General features: G+C 46.7%; 1 protein-coding gene across 3 annotated transcripts in view; it reads right to left on the bottom strand.

The window, feature by feature from the left end:
• Window positions 1-23,348, bottom strand: part of IRAG1 (inositol 1,4,5-triphosphate receptor associated 1) — a 1,278,759-nt gene that overhangs the window by 118,100 nt on the left and 1,137,311 nt on the right. For all 3 annotated transcript variants that reach the window (XM_069623652.1, XM_069623654.1, XM_069623653.1), the window contains 3 exons: window positions 10,703-10,752; window positions 8,348-8,455; window positions 6,718-6,782 (listed from right to left, as the gene is read on the bottom strand). In XM_069623652.1, coding sequence (XP_069479753.1) covers window positions 6,718-6,782; window positions 8,348-8,455; window positions 10,703-10,752 — 223 coding nt within the window. The remainder of the gene's footprint in view (window positions 1-6,717; window positions 6,783-8,347; window positions 8,456-10,702; window positions 10,753-23,348) is intronic.

The following is a 23,348-nucleotide window of genomic DNA, read 5'->3' as shown; positions in this document are numbered from 1 at the left end:
TCATTCAGGCATAGATGGTGGGTTGCTATCCATGCCTGGATGATGCTATAAATGTGGTTGATGTTGGTAGAGTCTAGTTCATGGTTACCAGTGATTTTGAGAAGGACCTGTGTATCATCGGCAAAGTTAGTATAAGGGATGTCGAGGCTGTCCAGGTGGTCAAAGAGGGGTTTGATATACATATTATACAGTATGGGGGAGAAGCACGATCCTTGAGGGACGCCATAAGGGACGGGGATGGGATCAGCTGCTTACGAACCCACAAAAACCCTGGAGGATCATCCAGAGATGAAGGACTTGATCCAATTGGCTGCTTCAGGGGAGAGGTTGAAGGTGGCAGTGAGGTGGTGGCACAAATTGAGTGATCTACAAGATCAAATGCCGCTGAGAGATCTAGTAGAAGCAGGATGGCAAGCTCCCCGTTGTTCCTCATGAGGTCAAGCTGGATCTTTCGGTCGAGTAGGGTGGATTCTGTGTTATACATGGGTCTGAAGCCCGATTGGCGGGTGACCAGTAGATTATTTATTTATTTATTGTTCATTTGTTAGGCGTTTGTACAATTAGCATAACTGTTTCAAAGCGCCCACAGGGCAACAGGGTGGGGACATGGGAAGGTAGACAAACAATTACAACAAAGATAAATAATTGAATTAGTAGTGCAAACAAATCATGAGTGTAAAAGGGAAGGGAGACGTAACCTACTATGCCTTCTGAGTGTTCAGAACGTGTTCAGAATTATGGGTTTTGAGATGGATTTGGAGTTGCGAGTAGGCAGTGCAGGCCAGAATTCTGAGGAGGTATGGTACCGTTGTGAGTGGCGTGACACAGGCTTCTTTGATGGAGCTGAGAATTGAGTTAGATTTGAAGGAGGCGTTAATGAAGTTGGCAAAGGTGGGCACTAGAGGTTTAGCACACATTTTAACAATGTGGGCTGGGCATATGTCCCCAGAGCAGTTAGAGGCTTTCAGGTGTTGGATGGTGGTGAGGACCTCTGCAGCAGTGACGGCGGAGAACTGAAACAGTGGTGAGTTGGGGGTGGTAGGGATGCTGGTTTCTAAAGGGGCGAGCAGAGCCTGGGGGAGGTGAGACTTTTTGAGTATGCTTTTATCCCTGAGGTTATGGATTTTGGTAGCTAGGGCTGACTGGATGAGTGAGGACCATGCTTTGTTTTTGGTGAAGCTATCGGTTTTAGGAAGCCAGGGTTTCAAGCTCTTTAAGAATCTTGAAGTTCTCTCTGGCGTTGAGGTTTACTTCAGGGATTCTCACATTGTAGATATTTGCATTGGTGACAAAGATGGCTGTTTTGTAAGTACTCGCTGAGCGATGGAAGGCTTCCTTGTTCATGGGGGTGGTTTTTTTCTCCAAAGATGCTCAAGGGCGCGTTTTTGTTTGCGGAGGGTGACTAATTAATCTGAGTACCAATTCTGAAGATTTCTTTTTTTCTTCGGGTGGAGGTTTTGGGGGTGGGGGGCATTTCGTCTAGTGCATTGAGCAGCGTGGAATTGTATGCCAAGAGAATGTCTTTGGATTGGGGTTGTCTGGCGCTGTCTTGAGGGAAGTCAGAATAGTAGGAACTAGTTGCTCATCAGGTGTGTCTAGCAGTGATAAGGGGTGGTCCCCTGTTTTGTGTGTGGTGTTGGAGGCTAATATGAAGCAGATTAGTGAGTGATCTGTTCAGGGTAGTGGGTCGATGGAGGTGACTTGGAGGGATGTGTTGGTCGAGAGTATTCAGTCAAGGATCCTTCCTTTTTCATGGGTGGAAGAGCAGACCATTTGGGAGAAGTTCATCTCTTCGAGGGCTGTCGTGAGGGCAGTGGCCTTCTGGTCAGCATGTTCTTGTTCTCTGAAGCCTAGGTTGAAGTCTCCTACGAGTATGAGTTTAGTTTACTGCTTAAGAAAGGGGGAGATGAGCAGGGGGATGTCAGCCAATATGGGTGGGTTGGCACTAGAGTAGTAAGATGTTGATGGTGGTTTGGGGGGAGGATTCAATCTTGGCCAGTAGGAGTTCATAGCCGGGGAGTGTCTGGAGAGGGGAAGCTCTGATGGGGAGTGTTCATTTGGAGATGATGGCTACTCCTCCTCCTTGGCTGCCTTGTTGGCCAGCTGATAGGATGGAGTAGCCGGTGGGTAGAGCAATTGATACGAAGGGTCCCGCTGCCTCATGCAGCCAGATTTCTGTTATGGCCAGCATGTCAAGGTTTTTGGCTAGAATGAGGTTGTGGATGTTAGGGTTGTGGGCACAGATGGAATGTGCATTAATAAGTGAGCATGTGAGGGGTGTAGGTGTAATTGGGAAGGTGAGGGGGGAGGTGGGAATGCCAAAGGTGGGTTTGGAAGGGACAGAGGTGGTAAGTGCATAATCATGGGTTTGGTGGTAGCTGTGTTACGAGGTGTGGGTATGCGGCTGTCGTGCTATAGGGCCCTCGGGCGGTGATGTTTGGTTTCATGTGGGTGGAGGGGGCCATGCAGTCTGGAGTGGAGTCGGTGCATGCGTGCTAAGCCCAGACAGGGTACCTACCATATGCGCTTCTGGAGGGTGCGAAGTTAAGGCTGTCCAGAGAGGGATGGTAGGTGGTGTTGGGAGGGGTCAATGAGATATAGATTCAGGGGTTTAGTTTTGTAGGGCTTAGTCGGTGCTGCAGGGTGTGCACTGGGTGGCTGGGTGGAGTGGTTCTGCGATCCTCCTTGTGAGGTTGTGTAATCTGTAAGATCTATGAGGGTGGTTGAGGTAGGTGAATCGTGACATTTGTGGGTTGTTTTTTGGCTTCTGCATTGAGTAGGAGAGCCGATCCAGATCATGGCGGGCAGCCAGGGGAAAGGTGTGGGGGGGCATCGGGACAGCCAGAGGGTTGTGATGCTGTGGAGGGCTGACGATGGCCAGTTTTCCTACAGCAGAGGGCAATGGGTTGAGGTCTGTGCATGATTGGCTGTAGGTTTGTTAGGCAAAGTGAGAGGGGTGATCTTGATGGTGGGAGGGGGAACAAAGGGCCCAGGCAATTGGACTTGCACTATGGGGTTGTGAGCAACCGGATAAACTGAGCATTATCAGCAGGCTTAGGGGCAGAGTGGGTAGAGGCACGAGTAGTAATTGCATTGTGCAATGTCAACATTAGCATTGTACATGAGGTCAACATTAGCATTGTACATAAGGTCAACATTAGCAATGTATATGAGGTCAACATTAGCATTGTACATAAGGTCAGCATTAGCATTATACATAAGGTCAACATTTGTGTTGTACATAGGGGCAGTGGGGCTGGTGTTGTTAAAATTAGGGATGTGCAGTACAATGGCAACAAGCATGGGTGCAGAGCAGGTAGCATTACAGATATCCAGATCAGAAAATACATTAGGTCCATGGATAGTAACAGTGGATATGGGGATACAAGCAGTGGAAGAGTACATCACATCATTAGTTGGCATAATGTTACAAGAGGCAGAGAAATTGGAGTGGGTCTTGTTGGAAAACAAGGGGGCTAAAGTCATGAGTTTGAATTATTTTTGGAAATCTGAGTCATCTGGGGGGAGAGCACACAGGCTGCAGTTCGTCTGGGTGGCATGTTGGGTGCCATAGTGGTTAAAGAACGGTGGTCGCTGAACGATTTCCATGAGGGTGGGGGAAATGGCGCAAGCGATGTTGCATGGTGTTGGGTCCTAGCAAGGCTTGTGAGAGGATGCTGGCTCGCTTTGTCCGAATGGCTAGGATCGGGGGGAGCGTGCGCACAAGGGCCAAGGTGTGGAGCGGGTAGTTCAAGAAGAGACTGGAAACACGTGGGTTTCGGCAAGGGGCCATGGGGAGCATTTTAATTGGACTTTGGACAAACCAGGAGAGATCACAGGCCGGGGTTTCAGCAGAGGGTACCAGCGGAGTGTGGCCATGCGCTGTAGATAAGCGGCTGCTTGTCTTACCTCGACGGCCTGAAGGATAGGTTGAGGGATCGATCACAGGCCATGCAAGCATGTCAGTAGCTGCAGGTAGCAGTATTGTGGTGTGCGTGGTTTTCATGTTGTCCGCAGCAGCCCGGGGCAGACAGGGAGAGACATGGGCCTTACCTTTGGGCCTTAGTGCCAAGTTCGACTTTGTCTCTGGGCTCAGCCGAGCCTCCTAATTTGCTGCGGCTGTCAGCTTATCAGAAGACTACTTGTAATCTTGTGGTTGTTCCTCAGGGTGTTCTGGCAAGGCAGCCAATCTACACAAAGCGGCGGCCATTTTATCAGTGGGTTTTAATTCACTAGTTGCTGATGTCAGTGGTGCTGGCTTCAGCTCCTCGGTGGGAAAGGGCACACCAGCTCCATGTGCGCTCAACTCGGGAAGTCTTATCTTATCTTTCTGCTGGTGGGTTTGAGGGCTGTGAGAAGGTTGGTCAGTTCTTCTGGAGTAATTTTCTTGAATTTGTACCATTGTAATATTGTGTGGGCTGGAGTGGGTTGGACATCTGTGGTCTACTCAGAGATGTAAATATATTGCCTTATCTTTTCTATCTTTTTTGTGAAGAGCGATGATGGCGTTACATTTGTCAGTGGATTGTGGTATTGCAGGGCCTAGCAGTGGGATGAAGCAGTGATTCACAGCAGGAGGCCCCTCTGGTCTTGTTGGATGTGTCCAAGCTGGTTGCTGGGTTTTAGTTATCTTTAGCAGTGTTGATGAGTGTCCTGTGTGTGGATCAGAGGGTTGTCAGCGTTATGAGGTCTTCTAGTTGGTGGGATTTTCCCCAGTACATTTCTTGTCCGCAGATGGCATGCTTGCTTTTGATGAGTTCCTATGTAAGAAGGTGTGGCAGGCTTTTGCTTGTTGAGTCAAAGTTTCAGTGGTGAATGCGTGTTGGTGTTCTCAGGATCTGGATGAGTGTGCTGAGATGGGTGTTGACATTCTCAAAGGTGTAAGAGGTGGAGCCCAAGGTGATGAGGTCTCCTTGAAGTGAGCCTGTGGGGAGGTTCTTGAAAGTGGGCTGCTTTAGTTGGTGTGGGTTTTCACTGATGGGATAGATGTGTGTGGTGGAGCAAAGTGCTTATGGCTGTGTGGTCTGTCCATTTCAAAGGTAGGGGTTACTTACACAAAACAAAAGAGGTGATGCTGGAAGGTTTAGAATAAATCTCAGCCTCTGGCATTGCTATGGGCATCCCTCCAGACCATTGTTCTTCGCCTGCCAAGCCATTACAAAAGGAGAAAGACCATATACAAATCAGGCTTGGTCCCACCCCAAAAGGGGCAGTCCAGCCCAAACTGCTTGGTCACAGCGCTTTTGCACGAGACCAGACATCTGATGGCTGGAGAAGTGGTGAATAAAAGGTTGAGTGTGATGCCTTTGTTGTGAGTTGATTCTTTGATGAGTTGATTGATGGTCATGGTGTTGCAAAATTCCACTAGGGTCTCTCTGGTTTTCTTGGTGGCTTGTGTTCTGGGCAGGTTGAGGTCTCTGAGGAAGATGTTAGTTGTATTTCTGTGTTGTGTTGATAGTAGTCTATGACTTACGAGTGCATGTCAGTATGGTAGGGTGTGATTGCTCTGTGGTGTGTGGAAATCTATGTCTGTTGCTAGAGCACAGTGCATGCCCAGTCAAATTTGAATACAACCCCTGTAAGAATAAATGGGGCTGCCTTTGGGAAGTATGTGAAGTGTATGTGGGAATGCAGAAAGGGGGCCCTGTCACAAATTATGGGCCCTAAGATCTCGCTTTGGCACATTGTATCTTACATAAATTGGCATAGCCTAACATCGCAAACAGCGTTAATGGCATATTACACATATAAGGGAGAGATGTCCATAACTAAATGAAAAGCATAAAAGGTCTGAACATGCCTGACACGTGTATATGCATGGAGGGGCTCCCTGCATGCAAATGATGATTTATGAGAATTAAGATTTAAGTGTAGGGACATGTACATGCAGAATGATACACCTGACACTTCTCAACCTGTGCCCACAGCCCTCTGTAAATTGACCCATGTATACTTTGAAAGAAACATGTATTGTGGTTGTTGAAGGTTTCGAACTGTGAATGACTAATAACAGTTTCAGTGTTTATTCATTATTCATTTATTTGCAGAAAAACCTTCTACAGTATGGACCAAACCTCAAGGGATAACAGAATGTTATACCATGTTGAGTACATCCTGAAAACACATGGTACAGCATGCAAAAACAAAGGAACAGCAAATGCAGAAACATTGTAATATCAGAATATGAAATGGTGGAAAACAATATGGACGACATGTTATCCACATATGTTCATTGTTTAAATCGATGGCCTTGTATAACCCGACTTCTGCCATTTTAATAGCCTCTTGTCAGTGGGCTCTGCAAGGGGGAGAAGGTCTGGGGGTTCTTGGAAGAGGAGAGGTCTGAAACCTGACATGTTTATATGTGCAGAGTAATAGCTACCTGCAGTTTGTGTGCTGGTTAGATTCTAGGTGAGCTGGACACATGGGTTTGGTTTGCGATAGGGGCCTAAAGTGTCTTGCTATATATTGCCTACTAAAAACATATCCTACAAGCAATGGTAGCTGTGGAACTGCAACATGGGGTTTATAGGAAAGAGTGGTTAATCTTTATAAGCAAGCAAGATGTTGCTTGGTGTATCTTAGTTGATTGATGTATTTTGAGGATACGTGAAAGATAATCACACAGAGCAACACTTTTCTTTTGTTATACTAAAACCAGTTTGCCAATTCGAACTTTTTTGACGTAAAATGTAAAAAGTATTTTGTAAGACATACTTTTCTCGCAGTGGTGTCAAAACAGGTGTTGGAGGCAGGCTCGTCCTTCCATTGGGAGATTCAGTCTGTACAATAAAGTAATACAATATAATTTTATGAGACTGAGTAATAGCATTAAATTAATAAACATACAAACCAACTGTGTTTTGGATGTGAATATTAGTCATATACAGCTCTTCATATTGCGCTAAGACCATTTCCTCTTGAGGTTCAATGATGTAGTCACAGGTGCTCATAGATGTGTCATTAGAGCTTGGAATGGGTGATGCTGAGAGGGAGGATGTGAACAAATGGCCATTTGACAATTTGTTAAAACTCAACAACTCACATTGTCCCCAAATTCTCTCTTGAACGGCAACAAAGCAGAAACCTGTCAACTTCTCTCTACAGGAGAACAGTTATATTGTACTGACCTACTGAAAAGAACTGGATTTAATCGAGGCTTCTAGTGAAATACGAGGAGAGTGGATATGGAAGAAAGACATATTGGACCCATCTTATACACACACACAGTGACTGGCCTAAGCCCAGTTCTTTTATTCTCAGATCAGTGGGGAATCTTAGACATAAAAACAGATGATTAGTGGCATTGTTCTCCATTACCAAAATTAGTAGTACGCTTTCCAAGTGCTTTTTTTGCTTTGAACCTTTGATTTAAAAACGTTTTTGCTTTGAAACTTTCATTTTCAAACTGAAAACTATTCAACGTTTTCAATGTCAGCATCAGGTATGGATGCCGAACAATACAAAATGGCTGAAACCACCAATGTCTACATAATAGAGGCACTGGCCCTCATTACAACCCTGGCGTTAACCAATGGCGCTATTAGCGCCATGGTTAACGCCAGTGATATACCAGATACGCCATGGTGACATGGGGAATTACCGCCCCATTCCAAGGTTGGCGGGGCGGTAATTCCCCACTTACCATTGGTCCTTCCCCATTCCCCATTTTTGCCCCACAGGGCTCAATGGGGAAGGCGGTAATTACGGTACCACCGTAATCACCTTCAAGGTCCCTTTGCGGGTCCTTCCCTTAACGGCTGGTACAGACCAGCCGTAAAGGTCGGGACCCGCAAAGGGACCTCGTAATCAGGCATTAAGGGATTACCGGTACCGGTAATCCCTTAACGTCAGGGTTGTAATGAGGGCCACAGACATCTAATACACAGCTAAAATGAACACTGATATATGCTACAAACGCAATGTATAGTCCTCTACGACTCAGAATGATATATCTGAACATTCTAGCCTAGTGGTATAGCATTATATCTCATGTCCAGAAATCTCCCATTATTTTGGAATTGTGCTTTAGTAAGTAAACCTATTTGGTATTTTGAGTGTTAAAAATATGCAGTAACACCAGAAAACTAAAGAACTTATTGACCTTTTTCAACTAGTGGCCATCACAGGACTGCCATTTTTCTATCAGCATCATTATATTTTGTAATCACCATTGGAATCATGATCTAGATTGCAGAAGTGGTCATGCTGGTCAAAGAAATCTGGAAGCTTTTGACAGATATGGTCATGTTGTAACGGTCCCCAGTGCACAAAATTCCTGTGATTGGTGCAATGCATGTGCTCTAGCCCAGGATCAGCAGTGATTGGATACTGATTCCGTACTTACCAGTGACGCTAGAGCCGGTAGTGGGGAGGTCTGAGGTGATTGGCCAGGTATGCTCAATAATGTAAACTTTGGAACGACTGCAACGCTGACTCTTCTGCGTGGCATATTCTAAGGGAAAGGATTCAAAGGTTATTGGAAAAGTGAGGAGATATGAGGATACAGGAAAAGTTATGCTTGCTGCTTCCTTGTCCTCCATTCATATGGAAGTCCTACACATATAGAAAAACAGCCAGCGGTGCAGCACTCCACTCAACCTCCCCTATAGGAAAAGGAACCATCGAGATTAAAAGCCCCTTCCTGCTACAATACAAAGAGGAAAAGAAGAGGGGCACATCTAGAAAGAGGAAGAGAAAATGGGTGCATCTGGAAGCAGGAAGAAGAGGGATTTCAGAGGAAGTGAGGTTGAGAAATGTTTGCTAAAAAAAGAGGTTGATTTACAAAAAGGACTCCAATTGCACAATTCACTAATTAACAACTAGCATTTTCGAATATCATTTCTCGGGCTGACGGTGATGCACCTGTGTTGTGCAGGCAGATGCTCCATTGTACCTGGACAGACCCTGGAACCCATTCTCTGCATATGTAACAACTCTAATTGTTAAGCATTGCAGAGGATTATAGTCCAGAACAAAGGCCATCAGAGCCCTGTATCCTCGGTTTACCTCTCCATGCAAGCAAGTATTCCACATCCCCTCCACCTCGGACCGGATCAGTAGTTATTCATGTTTGAGGTTAACATTGACCATAACTTTATTTCTGGATCAGCAGCAACTAGTGAAGCCAAAATATGAGTATAGCGTGCATCGAGTATATAATGCATTTATCATGCATTTAGCGGTATAGTTTTCCTCAGAAGTGGCTAACTATCAGCAGGGTTAGGATTGGCTCAGAGGTGGCCCTTCAGGATTGCCTACCTGCCTAGCTTTGGCTCATAGGCTCTGCTTTAACCCCACCATTAATGTTGGCTCAATATGGTGCCGAGGCTAAAGCACCATCATTACATTTTTCTCAAAGGGAACACCGGGTGAGACCGCATCGTTTTGTCCCATGGAGCACTTAGTGAGAGAGGATACATAGGGCCTCATTACGACCCAGGCGGAGGAGCACCATGGTCCATGCCGGTGTCCGACATGGCGGAATGGGGAATTACCACCCCATTCCGAGGTTGGCGGGGCGGTAATTCTCCATGCCGCCATGGCCCTTCCCCATTCCCATTTTTGCCCTATAGGGATCAATGGGAATGGGGAAGGCGCTAAGTACGGTGCCGCAAATTGCGGCACCGTACTTAGCACCAAGGTCCCTTTGCGGGTCCCTACTTCAACAGCTGGTAAAACCAGCCGTTAAGGTCGGGTCCCGCAAAGGGACCTCGTAATTAGGCGCTAATAGGTTAACGGCGCCAAAGCCTTTTACGGCGCCGTTAACCCATTAGCGCCTGGGTCGTAATGAGGCCCATAGTGTTGGCTCATAGGTGGGGCTTTAGAGCTATTAGCAGTGTTTGGCTCCTTGGAAGCGAATCTGTGCCAAGCAGAAGAAGCCAGGGATATTGTAATAGGTATGTGATGTGTAATGAAACAATGCAATTTGGAAGGCACTTGGATCGGAGAAGACATTTGGGCTGGTGGATTGTAGGGGCCCTGCACTCCTTTACAGTGGAGCTGCTCCTTTGGTAATATAGACTCCATCACCGGTCTCTCTGCCTTTGGTTGTCAGAGGAGGGCTGTGAGACCAAAGGAGTTTCCGTTAGCTAAGACAAAACGTGGCAGTTTTGCCAATAAGTGTTTTATAGGGTGTTCTATAAAACAATTATTGGCAAAACCAGCAGTTTTGGCTTTGCTAATGAGAACTCTTTTGGTTTTACAGCCCTCCTCTAAAATCCCAGGCAGAGAGACAGGTGTTGGAGCCTATATTGTGAAACAATTCACTCTGCATATTAGAATACATAAAGGGCACAGTGGCTTGTACATCCATTCTTACAAATCAAATCTAGATCCTACAAGAGTTTGGGCTAGATTACTGTGTTGCTTTTCTTGGATCCTTCCACTGCTCTGTAATGACATCTATGAGCTTGCATATCATACTTCAAGCCAACACTTTGAGGGGTTGTCCCCACAGAATGAGCAAACGCTAAATAGCTAATACCAGTTGGATCCCTCCCATAAGATATTTTGAGGGTGAGTGGGTTAAGCACAGAAGGTTTTTCCATTGCCAAGATGCTGTGTTAGGCTCACTGTATTGATATGTATTGGTAGAAAACCAGGTGCACAATCATTCCCTTCTCTGTCTAAAATGTTTGTGTAGCAGCTCTTCAAACACACTGCTATTAATGAAGGTTATTAAACAACGGTAGTACTTTACCTTTCCTATTGTGAGAGACATGGACCTGGATGAACGAGGCACACCATCATCTGCATTAAAATATCAATCAATAAAGAGAATGATCAGTGATCCACATACACACAGTTGTGTCAAACATGGCTATATGTTGTGTGCATCGGAGACAGACACTATTAATCAACGTACTGCAATATGATCTTCGATTGTGAAAAAATATCACTCCACAAAAATTCAAACTATGTACAAAATGTCATCGTGCAATAAAGTGATAGGTGTGGTTTAATACATTACATGTTGCCTAAAAACATGTATTGAAAATATTTCATGTGTTTAAAAGTGCTTTGCTCAGAGAGAGGCTTGTGGGAATTGGGAGGCTGCATGCACCCATAGGGACCAGTTTTACAGCACCCAAGGATGACACTTTGGCATGTGCTGCGGTTTTCAGATAGGTTTACATAGAACACATTTGAATGCATGTTTCTTTGCAATCAGCAGAATGAAGTCATCAGAGCACTATGCATTTCATTTATTGTTACTGAGCAACCAACCACAATGATGTTCCACATACGTGAACATGGTTAGGTTCAGGCAGAAAGTAGCAGTGCACAGACATACAAAGGTCCACTGCTAAGGCTGGGCGAACTTCTGCTGGTCTCGTGGGTTCAACCAAATCCCATTGCAGGGATCCGGTGTACGCATCAGATCTCTCCAAATTTGCTGGCAGCCCAAATCAGTGCCCACATTCGCACAAAAAGTTAATTGGGATGGGTTCCAAGATAATCTGAACTGTTCAATCTCTCAAGGAAATTTGGTGGCTTCTCTGAAGATTCTCTGGCGGTTCAGTAGCCACATAAAAAGCTTACTTTCACTTTCCTTCTTTTCGATTTTGTTATGGTGAGTGAGCATGAGTGCAGAGCGAAGACTTACAATTTATGTTTGAGAGGTGTTTTGGTGGAGCTGAGAGATCTTCCGTGCCACTGTATACGCTCTTGATCATTATGTAATCCTTTTCATCTGTGTGTTCATTACACCCCCTTTGACATCTTTCCCCTTACATTCCTTGACAAAAGGTTGCACAACACATCCAAAAAGTTGTCCTTGTACTTCCCCTGATTCTTTTCCCTTTGTGCCACTCCCAAAAATGTTAAACACGCCAAAAATGTATCCCTTTTCCTAATTCCATTTAGCCATGTGTTTGTCCCACTAGACCTAATATGACTTCTTGCATTTGTTTCCTTCCGTTTTACCACCACTGTTTCACATTTCAATGCCTGTATGTTTGTGAAATTGCATTCCCAGGTGTGTGTGAATTAAATAATTCTTCCTGCATTTTAGTCACCTTGCATATGTTTCTGAGAAACCCTTGCAGTTGTCTGTGTGTCGCTTGTAAATCTCTTCTTCTGCCCCAGTCAATCATTTGTCTTTGTTGTTTTTGTCTCGTGTGTCCCTTGAGAAAGGAATGGAAATCATGAGGTGGGACAGGGCACTGTTCTAGGTGGGAGAGGTTGAGGAGGAAGTTGAGGTTCAATTAATGGAAGACAGGGATGTTAATGACCATATCTTAGAGTAGAACGGTACAGCTTTTTTGTTTGTGGGCACAGGTGCCAGTTGCCCACAGCCACCGCAGGTGTTGCCAGAGTCATGGGGGTATTCTCAAGAAGTGGAGATTGAGGTGCAGGCAAACAAAGGTGGGATTGCTACTGGAGGTGGGGAGGGAGAGAAGGAGGTTGAGGAGGCAGGGACATCAGAAGGACGATATGCAGGGAGGCCTTGTGCCATGATTAGAGTAGATTCTGGCAAGATGTTGGAGGAGTTGGACTAGGTAGCCCTAGCTGTACCTAATATCATGGCAATGCTGGAGGTCATGTTAGATACTAATCCTAGAATTTCAGACCAGTGTCTCTGGGTTATTCACACCCAGGGAAGAGTGGTCAGCCAAGCTGGTGGCTGGAACAGCGGGCGAGAATATACAATCCCCGCCCGCTGTTCCTGTCACCAGAGGGCCTTCTGTGGGTGGCACTTTTTTCTTTTTTTGTCTCTCCCTGTTACCTCCCTGTTGTGTTTATACCTGACCATGTAGAGGAATACCTTAGACTTACCTGTCCCCGGCCCCTCCTGCACAATGAACTGTTGGACTCAGACAGTCAAAAAGTAAGACAAATAAAAGCCAATAGCTGTGATTATAAAAAGGCTCGTTATAGGCTGTTCATTTACTCAACTCAGGTATAGATATATGTTAGGGAGAATTCTCAAAATGTGCTAATTCCTCTCTACCTTAGAGACCCCCAGCTCTTTTGCTGAACTTTGGGACTCTACTTTTTAATTCTGTTTGTTTTTCTGTGTTTGTTTGCTTTGATTATGGTGTTTTAGATAACTCCACAGGCATATTTGCATGTGTGTTACACAGCACCCTCAGTGCAGTGACACAGGGATGTCTTTTTAGACTTCCCAAAGGTTTAAATACCTTTTCTGGGATAAGCTACTGTTTCCCAGAGAATGTAAGGTTAAATTGACTTTATTAGTCTTTCTAAATTCCTAGACCCAGCACACGCTATCTTCCTATAGAGTGATGGAGGGGTTACCTAGTATCCCCTGTATCTAAAATACTAATGTAGCAGTCAAATGCTACCCTTTTCTATCGAAATGGCTGGTGGCAGTGCTTTTACAACGAACTACCATGATTTTTCCTGACCGCGAACACTGGTAGCTAAAAATCACGGGAGCCATGTTTTTCAAGATGGTGCCTTAAGCCCCTTTTGTTTAAACAGGTCCCAGTCTTCTTTTTTCACCATTTCATTTTGGAAAGGTCCTTCTAGTGTTTGTCTCTCCGTGCCAAACTAGGTTTGGTCCCTTTGTTTCTATGCCTTTGGCAGTCTTCAGGACTGAAGTTCTCCTCTGGCGTCTGAGTGTCTGGGGTGGGCAGGAAGTGAGGGAGGTGCCAGAAACTCCCTGTGCTTAGTATCCTAGGAGTCCCACATGCACTCTGGCGTGTTTGGCTGGCTGACTGTCCTTCTGGGTGAGTGGCAGCTAGGCTGGAATGAATGGGAGAAAACGGTTTAAAAGGAGAGTCTCTTGGACCGGAAGCAGAGTCGACCACTGGAATGAAAGAACCGAAGACGAGCTGGAAGAGGACGGCTGCTGCAACTCCTGGACCGTTGGTATGCCCAGTGAAGCCCTGCTGCAGGCTCCGAATTGCCAAGCTCACCTCGACTGAGAATCCCCTTCAAGGACGACTTCTTCCATTGAGTTGGTGGGGCCAATCAACTCGTAAGTCACCTGGATACCATTCTTGGAGCTGGTTAGGATTAACCAGGGAGAAGGACACAAGCTTGTGTGCTTGATGAACAGCTACTCGAACTGAAGTGACTCAATTTTGTCCAAGTTTCCCAATGATCTTGTGCAGTGCAGGAGTCCCTCAACGTCCTCCCTCTTGTCCCCACGACTGAGGCTCAGAAAAAGTGAGATCTGCAGGAACTGCCAGGAACCAACGTCTTCAGCTCTATCTTTTACATCATACTAAGGTACTGTGCGAACCCGATTTGCAAGAATGCCCCTCTCACGCTGAAAGGTCGTGGAACTTTCCCAACTTGCAGGCCTAATCAGCTTGTGACCCAACATATGATTCTTTTTCATACAAACTACTTCTGAGAACTTTGGCAAAGACTTTACCATTTACTTCAAGAACTGCTCTTTCCTATCCAAGACACTAGTCCACTGACTTTGGCCTAGGCCTATTGAACTGAATCGAGTCCTCTAGTGAACTATAACTATTTGCACTGCCTAAGAAAGTATTTGTGATATATTCTGCTAATTTATGCATTTTTAATCCCATTGAAAATAACTGAAATGCCATTTTGCTCCTATTTCAGAGGAGCCTAATTTGTTCAGAAACTTATTGGTTTGCTATTGAAGTGTGTCTGTGTATAATTTTAAGTTGCCTCCTTCTAGTGAATGTTTTCTAAATGATTGTGTAATAAATTAATAAGTGTTTTACCAAGAAAGCTTGAGAGTAAGTGTCTACTTGAACCACTGTGATTGTAAGACCTCTGTGTAACCTCTTGTACTGCTCACATTCCCTCTTGAGAGAAGCTTGGCTGCTCAGCTCGCTACCACAAAACTGTCAAGTACAGACTTATACCAAAGGTTGGTTTTGCTTACACCTGTGGTCCTAATTGTATGTGGTTTTCCCAGAGGGTACTGCATGCAATTATGCGTAACAATATACATATGTATATGAATATAAACCACCAAATAAACATATAGCTAGTTATATAGGAGCATGGAACAAAAACATGATCACCGTTAAGGCTGCTGCAGAAGATACCTTCATCTTGGCCACTACGACACAGTTTAGTCCCAGAGCAGGTATGCAAAGAGATCATGCACAATAATGGGGTCTGGTGCGGAGCATCCTCCCATCTAGTGAGATCACATCACCCGGGGATTCATGTTCTGACTGACTCTCTGGCTAACAAGCCTCTTCTCTTCATGGGGGCATCTCCCCACCTCTTTCAGTTATGTCTGGCCTCGGCCAAAGAGCAGATCGCAGGTGAAAAAGGAGCAAAGAGTGGAAAAAAAACAGCCAGAAGTGGAAAAACCCAGCTTCCCTCTCCTTGTATTAATTCCCAGGACCCCTTATCACTGCATCTGCATTGCGCTCCGACTCCTTTTTCAGTTTGTCCTTCAGCGGACAATCCCATAACTATTCTCCACAGTAAGTCCATTCAGCAAAAATATTTACCTGACCTTGCTTTGCCTTCGCTATCGAGATGTATGTCTACTCTGCTGAGCTTGCTGAGCTTACATAAAACATATGCTTTATTACAGTGATGGGAGATGAATGTCCAAGATGGCTGCGCACCGGCGCCATATTATTTTAATTCAGATCTTCTTACAAGCATTACACTCCCCACGTTAGAAAAACCCAATTCCCCTTCCCCCCATCCCAACTTACCTGTGGGACCGGAGCCTTGCGCTCCAGTCCGCGATGCTCCTCCTGTCTGGCCACCATTGAAATAGAAAAGGGACTATGTCCCTTTTTTGATGACGGTGGCAATTTCTGAGCATGTTTTCCATGGCCACCGGAATCCGAAAAGGGACCTAGTCCCTTTTCCATTTCCATGGCGGTGGCCATTTTCTTTCTCCGACAGCAGATGGGCTCACACTGAGCTTATCTCCCGTCGGAAAATAAAAAATATAAAAAACTATCCGCACCCTGGAAAATCCTGGGGTGCGAATAGCTTCCATGACCCGGCCAGGGGGCAGATATGGGGTTTAATGGCCCACTTGGGACTACCAAAGCTCAGGCAGTGCCCACCTTGTCTGGGGATTTCTAGAAGGGAAGATGGTCAAAGGGAAGGAAGGTACTGTGAAATACAAGCTAGGCAGGACACTAGTTAAAAAAGGAATACCAAAGAAAGGTTGTGCATTGGAAATTACACCAATGCACGGGCACATGAATCAGTGGCATGGTATGATCTGCCTTAGAGCCTCCATGTCAGCTTCCAGTGACTTCTCTTCCAAAGCACCCTCTAGTGGTGAGAATGGCAATAAGGGAGATTCTCTGGGGGGTTCTTTGCAGTAGTAGACATCTGATCATTGCTGAACACAGGGGCACACGCTTCCATCAGTCCCCCCGCCTGTGAGTCTGCCAAAGCAACTCTCCCCTTTGTGCATACTATGCCAGTGGTGTATATACCAAAATCGACCTTATGATATCATCTACATCATCACTGTAGCTTGTTGTTTATTTTTATTGGTGGTGGTACTGTTGTTGATATGGGACTATTTGGGCAGTCATGGAGGACCCAACCGATGCATCATACTGACATGTGCTGCTTATATTGCCAGGTGACTTCAGTCAGGAGAGCGGAACCCTATGGCTGTGGAGGATCTGGTAGAGAGGGACATGCTCTGCAACATCATTCCCTCTTGTTGGTGCATGGGCACTGCGAACAAGGAAGAGAAAAGGGAACTCATGGTGGAGTGACTGCAATTGGATCTGGAGTCATAGGGGGTCATTACGAGGTTGGAGGTAATGGAAAAACAATGCCGGTAAAGAATTACCAGCACCGCATACCACTCCGGGCTATTCCAACTCAAGAACCCGGTATTAGCGCATCGCTAATACCGTGGTCGCTAATAGCGGCATGGGCGTGGGCATGCAGCCCTTTGGGCCGGCAATACCAGGATGCCGCTAACAGGAGGACATCACAAGTCAGGCGGACATGCAAACATCGGCATCATGAAGGCGCTAATATGGGATTCATCGCGAACCACCCGTAAACAGCTATGTGCAGTGTTCCCAACTGTCACAGGTGCACACAATCAGCACAGGTGGAGGCAATGGAGCCTGGCCCAGCACAAAAGGAGCACACCCACACACCACACCCCTTTCCACACCAAAATGATTCCACTAGTAGTAGCAATACTGGGGCTGGAGGACATGCTTGCATTGCTACACCAGCAACAACAACAACAACAGCAGGCACCACAGAGGAGACACATGAGGAGAAGGAGGGTGAAACAGGCCCAGCAAGCCCCACCAGTGCAGCCAGTGGTACCACGCAGGCATCCCCCAATCCCTCGCATCAGAGCCAGTCCTTTCAACCTAACCCCTGAGCAGATCCACACCCTGTACTGTCTTGACCGGGACACTGTCACCACCATTGTGGACATGATACACGACAGCATTGTCAGCCTTATTGAAATATGCACCGCCATCCCCCCTCTACTGAAGGTAGTGTTGGTGCTCCACTTCCTGGCCACAGGCACCTACCAGCACACAGTGGGGCACATGTGTGGCATATCACAACCCTTATTTTCTTGCTTGCTGACCCAAGTGCTGGATGCCCTCCTGAAGCTTACAAGGGACTACATATCCCTACCACGGACTCCCCTGGAGATCTTTGACACAAAAGTTGGCTTCCATGCACTGGCAGGCATGCCAATTTGTATTGTTGCACTTTACTGCACCCATGTGGAATTGGTGGTCCCGCATGCAACAGAGCTGGCGTACCGCGATCACTCAATCAATGTACTGATGGTATGTGACTCCAGCAAGATCATCACACATTGTTGTGCCCGATTTACTGTATCAATTCATGACTCAATGGTCCTGCGCAACTCCACACTACCACGCTACATGGAGCGACATGCAGGACGACGTGCCTGGCTGCTTGGTAAATTGCATGACAGGCACATGGCAGTGAAATGGGGGGATAGATGCACACAGCACCATGGTGTCATTGTTGTGGTGACAGCACGATGTGCACATCCCAAAACACTGTGCCCAAAGCATCCCAAACAGCACATGACAACCAATTTCCATAGCAATTAAGTAAGCTGCACACCTATCACAACATGCCAAACTAAAAACCACCCCACATCCCACAACATGTGCAGCACCCATCATCGGGCCTCACCCTCCGTAACACAATCCAGCAACATGCTGTGACTCTTGACTATGTAAATGTCTGCAGCAAATCACTACACAGGACAAGCATCCATGAGAGTGCACTAAACAAAACCACCAAGGGAATCCACTGCTTGTCACAGGGTCACCACCACAGTAGTGCAGCATGTCACCATGGGAATAATCAGCGCTGAATGCCAAATAATGCAGAGACTACTGCCAATGCTGCCAGTTATAAAATCATACAGAACACTACACATCACATATATATCACAAACACAGAGGTATGCATCCACAATGCCTGAGCAACATCAAAGCAGTGTACACTGTGTATCATCTTGAAGATGCAATCCACACCATAAGACCATGGCACAGCACACATTGAGGGAAGGAAACATGTGTGCATACAACCAGGACATGTGCATGTGACCAACAAATATCTGCAGGCATGTGTGATAAGTACAGCTGTCCATCATGAATCGACTAACACATACCTTTTTTTGCTCACATGCAGGTCATAGTGGCTATCCCTTGAAGCCTTGGCTCCTCACCCCTGTCCAAAACCCGCAGAACAGGCATGAGGAGGACTACAATCGTTCCCATACCCGTGTGGTCATCGAGCAGACCTTTGCCTGTTGAAGGCACGTTTTCGCTACCTTAGCCGGTCGGGTGGGGCACTCCTCTACAGGCATGAGAAGGTGGCCAAGATCATCATAGCATGTGTCATGCTGCACAACATGTGTATCCGAACGTGCCCCTGCCCCCTGACATTGAACTGCAACCACCAGGTGATGATGAAGGGGATGAAGAAGATGTGGACGCACATCATTGCGGTGCCGATGCACAGGAGGGACGTGCTGTGCGCCAGTCTGTGATTGGACAATATTTCTAAGACACATGGGTGCAGAGGGTGAAATGAAAGTGGGACAGCGGGCACTGGGTTTGGGAGTACATGAACAGTATGCACTGTATAGCAATAAATGACACATATGCAATAAGGAATGTCCACTCAAGTATTTTTTCTGCTACACAGCGGGTGTATTAAACTGTTCAATAGTACAAAGTGCTCAAACCCTCCACCTCATACACCCTCTCCCCCCTCCCCCACAGCTCCCCCACACACCCCCTCCTGCCTCCCCCTCCCCCCACAACTCCCCCACAGACCATCTCCCCTCTCCCCCTCCCCCCACAACTCCCCCACACATGGTGTCCAAGCAAATGCTGCAGGTGTCTGCGTCTATTGCCTTAATCAGGCTGCCCCATCTACATTAGTCCACTTTCTTCACCTGGTGGCGGCATGTCTTATCGCCGCAAGGTGCATGCTGACCTGCGAAGGGGGCTGGTTTGAGTGGAGCTGGATGATGATGCAGTGCCCGCTTGCTCCAGTCTGGGGGCTGGACGCTCAACCTCCATGGAATCTGCTATGCGGGAGAGGACCTGCCTCAGAGCAGACACCTCCTCGCATATACGCGTAGTGCTGGCCTCAATGGCCTGCCTCAGGGACGCAGTGTTGTTGCGCCCCTCCTGCCTTGCCTGGGCACCGTCTGAAACAAACTGCCTGCCAAGGGCTGTCAGCTCCTCCTGGTGCTGCACTGTATGTTCTATCTGCTGCACCCCTGCTTGGACACCAGTGGAGGTGGATGGTGCATGTGTCACATCCCCAAATCCGTGTGGCTCCTCTGTGGGGCTCATGCTCCCTTGACCTGTCTCCCCTCCAGACTGCTCTGGTCTGGTGTCATGGTAGGAGTACAAAGGTGTGACCTGGGGTGATGGTGCAGGACTGGGTGTGGCAGGTAAGTCAGAAGACTCATCCTCCACAGGGACACACACCTGGCCGTGGCTCTTGGGTTAGGTTGAAAGGACTGGCTCTGATGCAAGGGATTGGGGGCTGCCTGCGTGGTACCACTGGCTGCACTGGTGGGGCTTGCTGGGCTTGTCTCACCCTCCTTCTCCCCCTGTGTCTCCTCTGTGGTGCCTGCTGTTGTTGTTGTTGTTGCTGGTGTAGCAATGCAAGCATGTCTTCCAGCCCCAGTATTGCTACAGCTAGTGGAATCATTTTGGTATGGAAAGGGGTGTGGTGTGTGGGTTTGCTCCTTTTGTGCTGATTGTGTGCACCTGTGGCAGTTGGGAACACTGCACATAGCTGTTTGTGGGTGGTTCGCGATGTCGGTTTTGCCGGCATGCCGGTATCCCGTATTAGCGCCTTCATGACGCCGGTATTTGCATGTCTGTCTGACTTGTGATGTCCTCCTGTTAGTGCCATCCCGGTATTGCCGGCCCGAAGGGCCGCATGCCCGCGCCCATGCCACTATTAGCGATCACTGTATTAGTGGCGCTGCTAATACTGGGTTCTTGAGTCGGAATAGACCGGAGCGGTATGCGGTGCCGGTACTCCTTTACTTGTATCGTTTTTCCATTACCTCCAACCTCGTAATGACCCCCACAGTGTGAAACAGTTGCAAAAAACACTTTCACAGCCTATTGCTTTAGTGAAAAAAGCAACAATATGAAACATTAGAAGCTGCACGACTATAGAGTCGAAAGACGAGTTAAGGAGGTAATCTAATTTAAAGTACATAATCAATGTGTTTGACAAAATATCACTGAACACTGTTGTTGGCCTGTGTTAGAGCTTGGTTGTGAACTTCCAACTTGAACTATTTCTAGAATACTCTGAGAAGTGCGAGAAACCTGAAGGTGTCTCCCTAGCTAGTCCCCGGGGATCTGTTATTCAGGTGGCCAGGACACAGCCATCGCTATTGTATCCAGTTTCTGGGGGTGGACCAGGGAGGGAGGATCACATGGATGGTGGTCCTCGGGGAGTAGGAGTGGGGCACTGATGGGTGAGACACGGTATCCCCCTTCATTCAAAACCTTTTCCGCATCCTACCAGGTAGGACATTCAAAACCACTGCGCCTCCCATTTTCCAAACTGAACATTTTTGCACGACACACCATTGAACGGACTAACACCAGAGCCATTTACCTGATATGTCCCAAAACAAGGGTCATGCAAAGTCATGCAATTGATCAGAATCACACACACCTGATGGCCCTTTTTCCGTCCCAACAGAGATAAAAGATGGAGCAAGACAGCACAGTACGAGCAAGGCAGACCGCACAACGAAACTGCTATCTAGACCCGGCAGTTCAAGAGAAGGAGAAAGGCGGCAAACATCCAGAGACTGATGAGGAGAGACACGACCGTGCCCTATTCGACAAAACCCAGCAAAACTTCTGCAGAGGGAATCCTAAAACCGAGGACAATAGCCCAAGTGTATTGCAGCAGATGTCAACTGTACACGCAGCGTATCGATGCTGATAAGCCGGAGCGAGGAAGATTCTTGCTACCATGGTACCGGCCTTGACTCCAGCTACAAGAAAAGCCAAGCAGTTCATCACGGCTAGTGAGTTGAAGGGAGAACCGATAAGAACAAAGAATTGTAAAATTGTAAAGAGGAGACCAGCTACAGAGGGGACTGGCACCATGTAGGTGCTGCTGTGAGAAACTCTGGTCGACCCCCCATCTGAGCAAAACTACAGATACCAGAAGGCTGTAGGAAAGCTGCCAAGATAGGTCAAAGCGGTCATACAGGAGGTCAAGAAAAATTCCCATACAGTCGAAAGCCTTTGAGCCAAGAACTATAAAAAACAATTTCGCCACATGAGAAAGCAACGGAAGTGAATCCTGTATTCATTGAAAGCAAATCTGAAGGTGAAGTTGGCAAAAGTGACCCCGGAAGAGGGATGCTGACGAGACGGGGGCAAAGTCTAAAGTCCCAAGAAACAGTGTGTTGACAAAGGTGAAACCAGCCGAGGGATGTCTTCTGGAACTGTTTAAAAAGACATTAAGATTTTGAGTGAAAGAACGAGCCATAGAGAATCCAGAGGAGGGAGGCTAAAAGTAAAGAGGGGTCAATGCCCAGATGAGGGAGATCCAGGGGTGAAGAATCCTCACCCAAAGTAAAACCAGGAAACAAACTTTCATTTTGGTGAAGGAACATTTGTTTTGTTATTAAATACGTCAGGCAAGAGACTTTCAAGAGAAACAAGACTTGGATATTCTTGTCCCCACGACTGAGGCACAGAAACACGAGGATCTGCAGAGCTGCACAGGAACAGAAGTCATCTGCTGCATTTTTCTTCAACCTAAAGGTACTGTAGAGTCTAAGAGAACTGACCTCTTGTTGTGCCACCTTGCTTGATCTCAGTCGAGACTTGTCTCGGTTGCTGTCGTAGAGTTGCTTACATCTTGTACTACTCACAGGCCTAACCGCTTGTGTCCCTACATTTGATTCTACTTTTGCTACAAAGATTTCTAAAACATTGTGCAAGACCTTTACCTACTTGCAAGAAGTGCTTGAGTTCGCCTTGACTTTTGCTAATTTAACAATGGCTGGCCTGGCTCCCTGAATGACTCTTCTCTCCTCTGTTTCTGTGTTTATCCTTCCTTCCAGGAAAGGGTTAACTGACTTTGCATTGGGGAACTGGGGGGATTTGAAAGTACTTACCTGGTTAAGAATAATTGTGTGAATACTTGTCTTATTCTGAAACCTCTTTTCTTTGACACTCCTCTCCAGTATATTCTAAATGCAACAGCAATATATTAATGTCCACAACACCCTAGCGATTGGAATCACCCGAGGGTGTAGGTAGTGTCTGTGAGCCATCTCAAATGGGTATTTGCTGATTTAGAAAACTAAGAGTATGTATTTCTGAAGTGTATTTGTGTGTTGCTATATATTGCTCCCTTCTGAAGAAGGCTTATTCTAACTGACTGTTAAATAAATTAATACTTGTTTAATCAAGAAACCTTGTGTGTAAGAGTTTATGTGGATACTTGTCACTGTGAATCTCTGTGTAACTCCCCTACAGCTCACATTAACCCCTCTTGAGAAAAGCCTGGCTACTCGACCACACTAGCAACATGTGGGGTACAGACTTATACCAAAGGTTGAGTTCCCATTGCCAGGAGGTCAGGGTTGTTGTGGTGCACCTAAAGGGTACTGCATACCATATTGCCTAACAAGATGGGGCTAAAGAGGGCAGGTGGCCCAAGAAGCAAGCCACAGAGACAGAGGTGCGAGAACTAAGCATGTGCATCTGTGAGGGACTTGTATGAGGACTTCTACCTTCAATTGGCAGTAACTTCTATTCCCCTGCCTGTTCCCACAATGCTTAGATCTTGCTGTCTGCTGTCACCAGACTTATCACGCAAAGCCAGACAGATCTGCCACTATGCTTTTGCACTAG

This window comes from Ambystoma mexicanum, chromosome 11, assembly GCF_040938575.1.
Source record: "Ambystoma mexicanum isolate Mex_15411 chromosome 11, UKY_AmexF1_1, whole genome shotgun sequence".
Lineage (NCBI taxonomy): Eukaryota > Metazoa > Chordata > Amphibia > Caudata > Ambystomatidae > Ambystoma > Ambystoma mexicanum.
The sequence above is the reverse complement of the archived record's forward strand: the minus strand, read 5'-3'. Positions and strand labels throughout refer to the sequence as shown.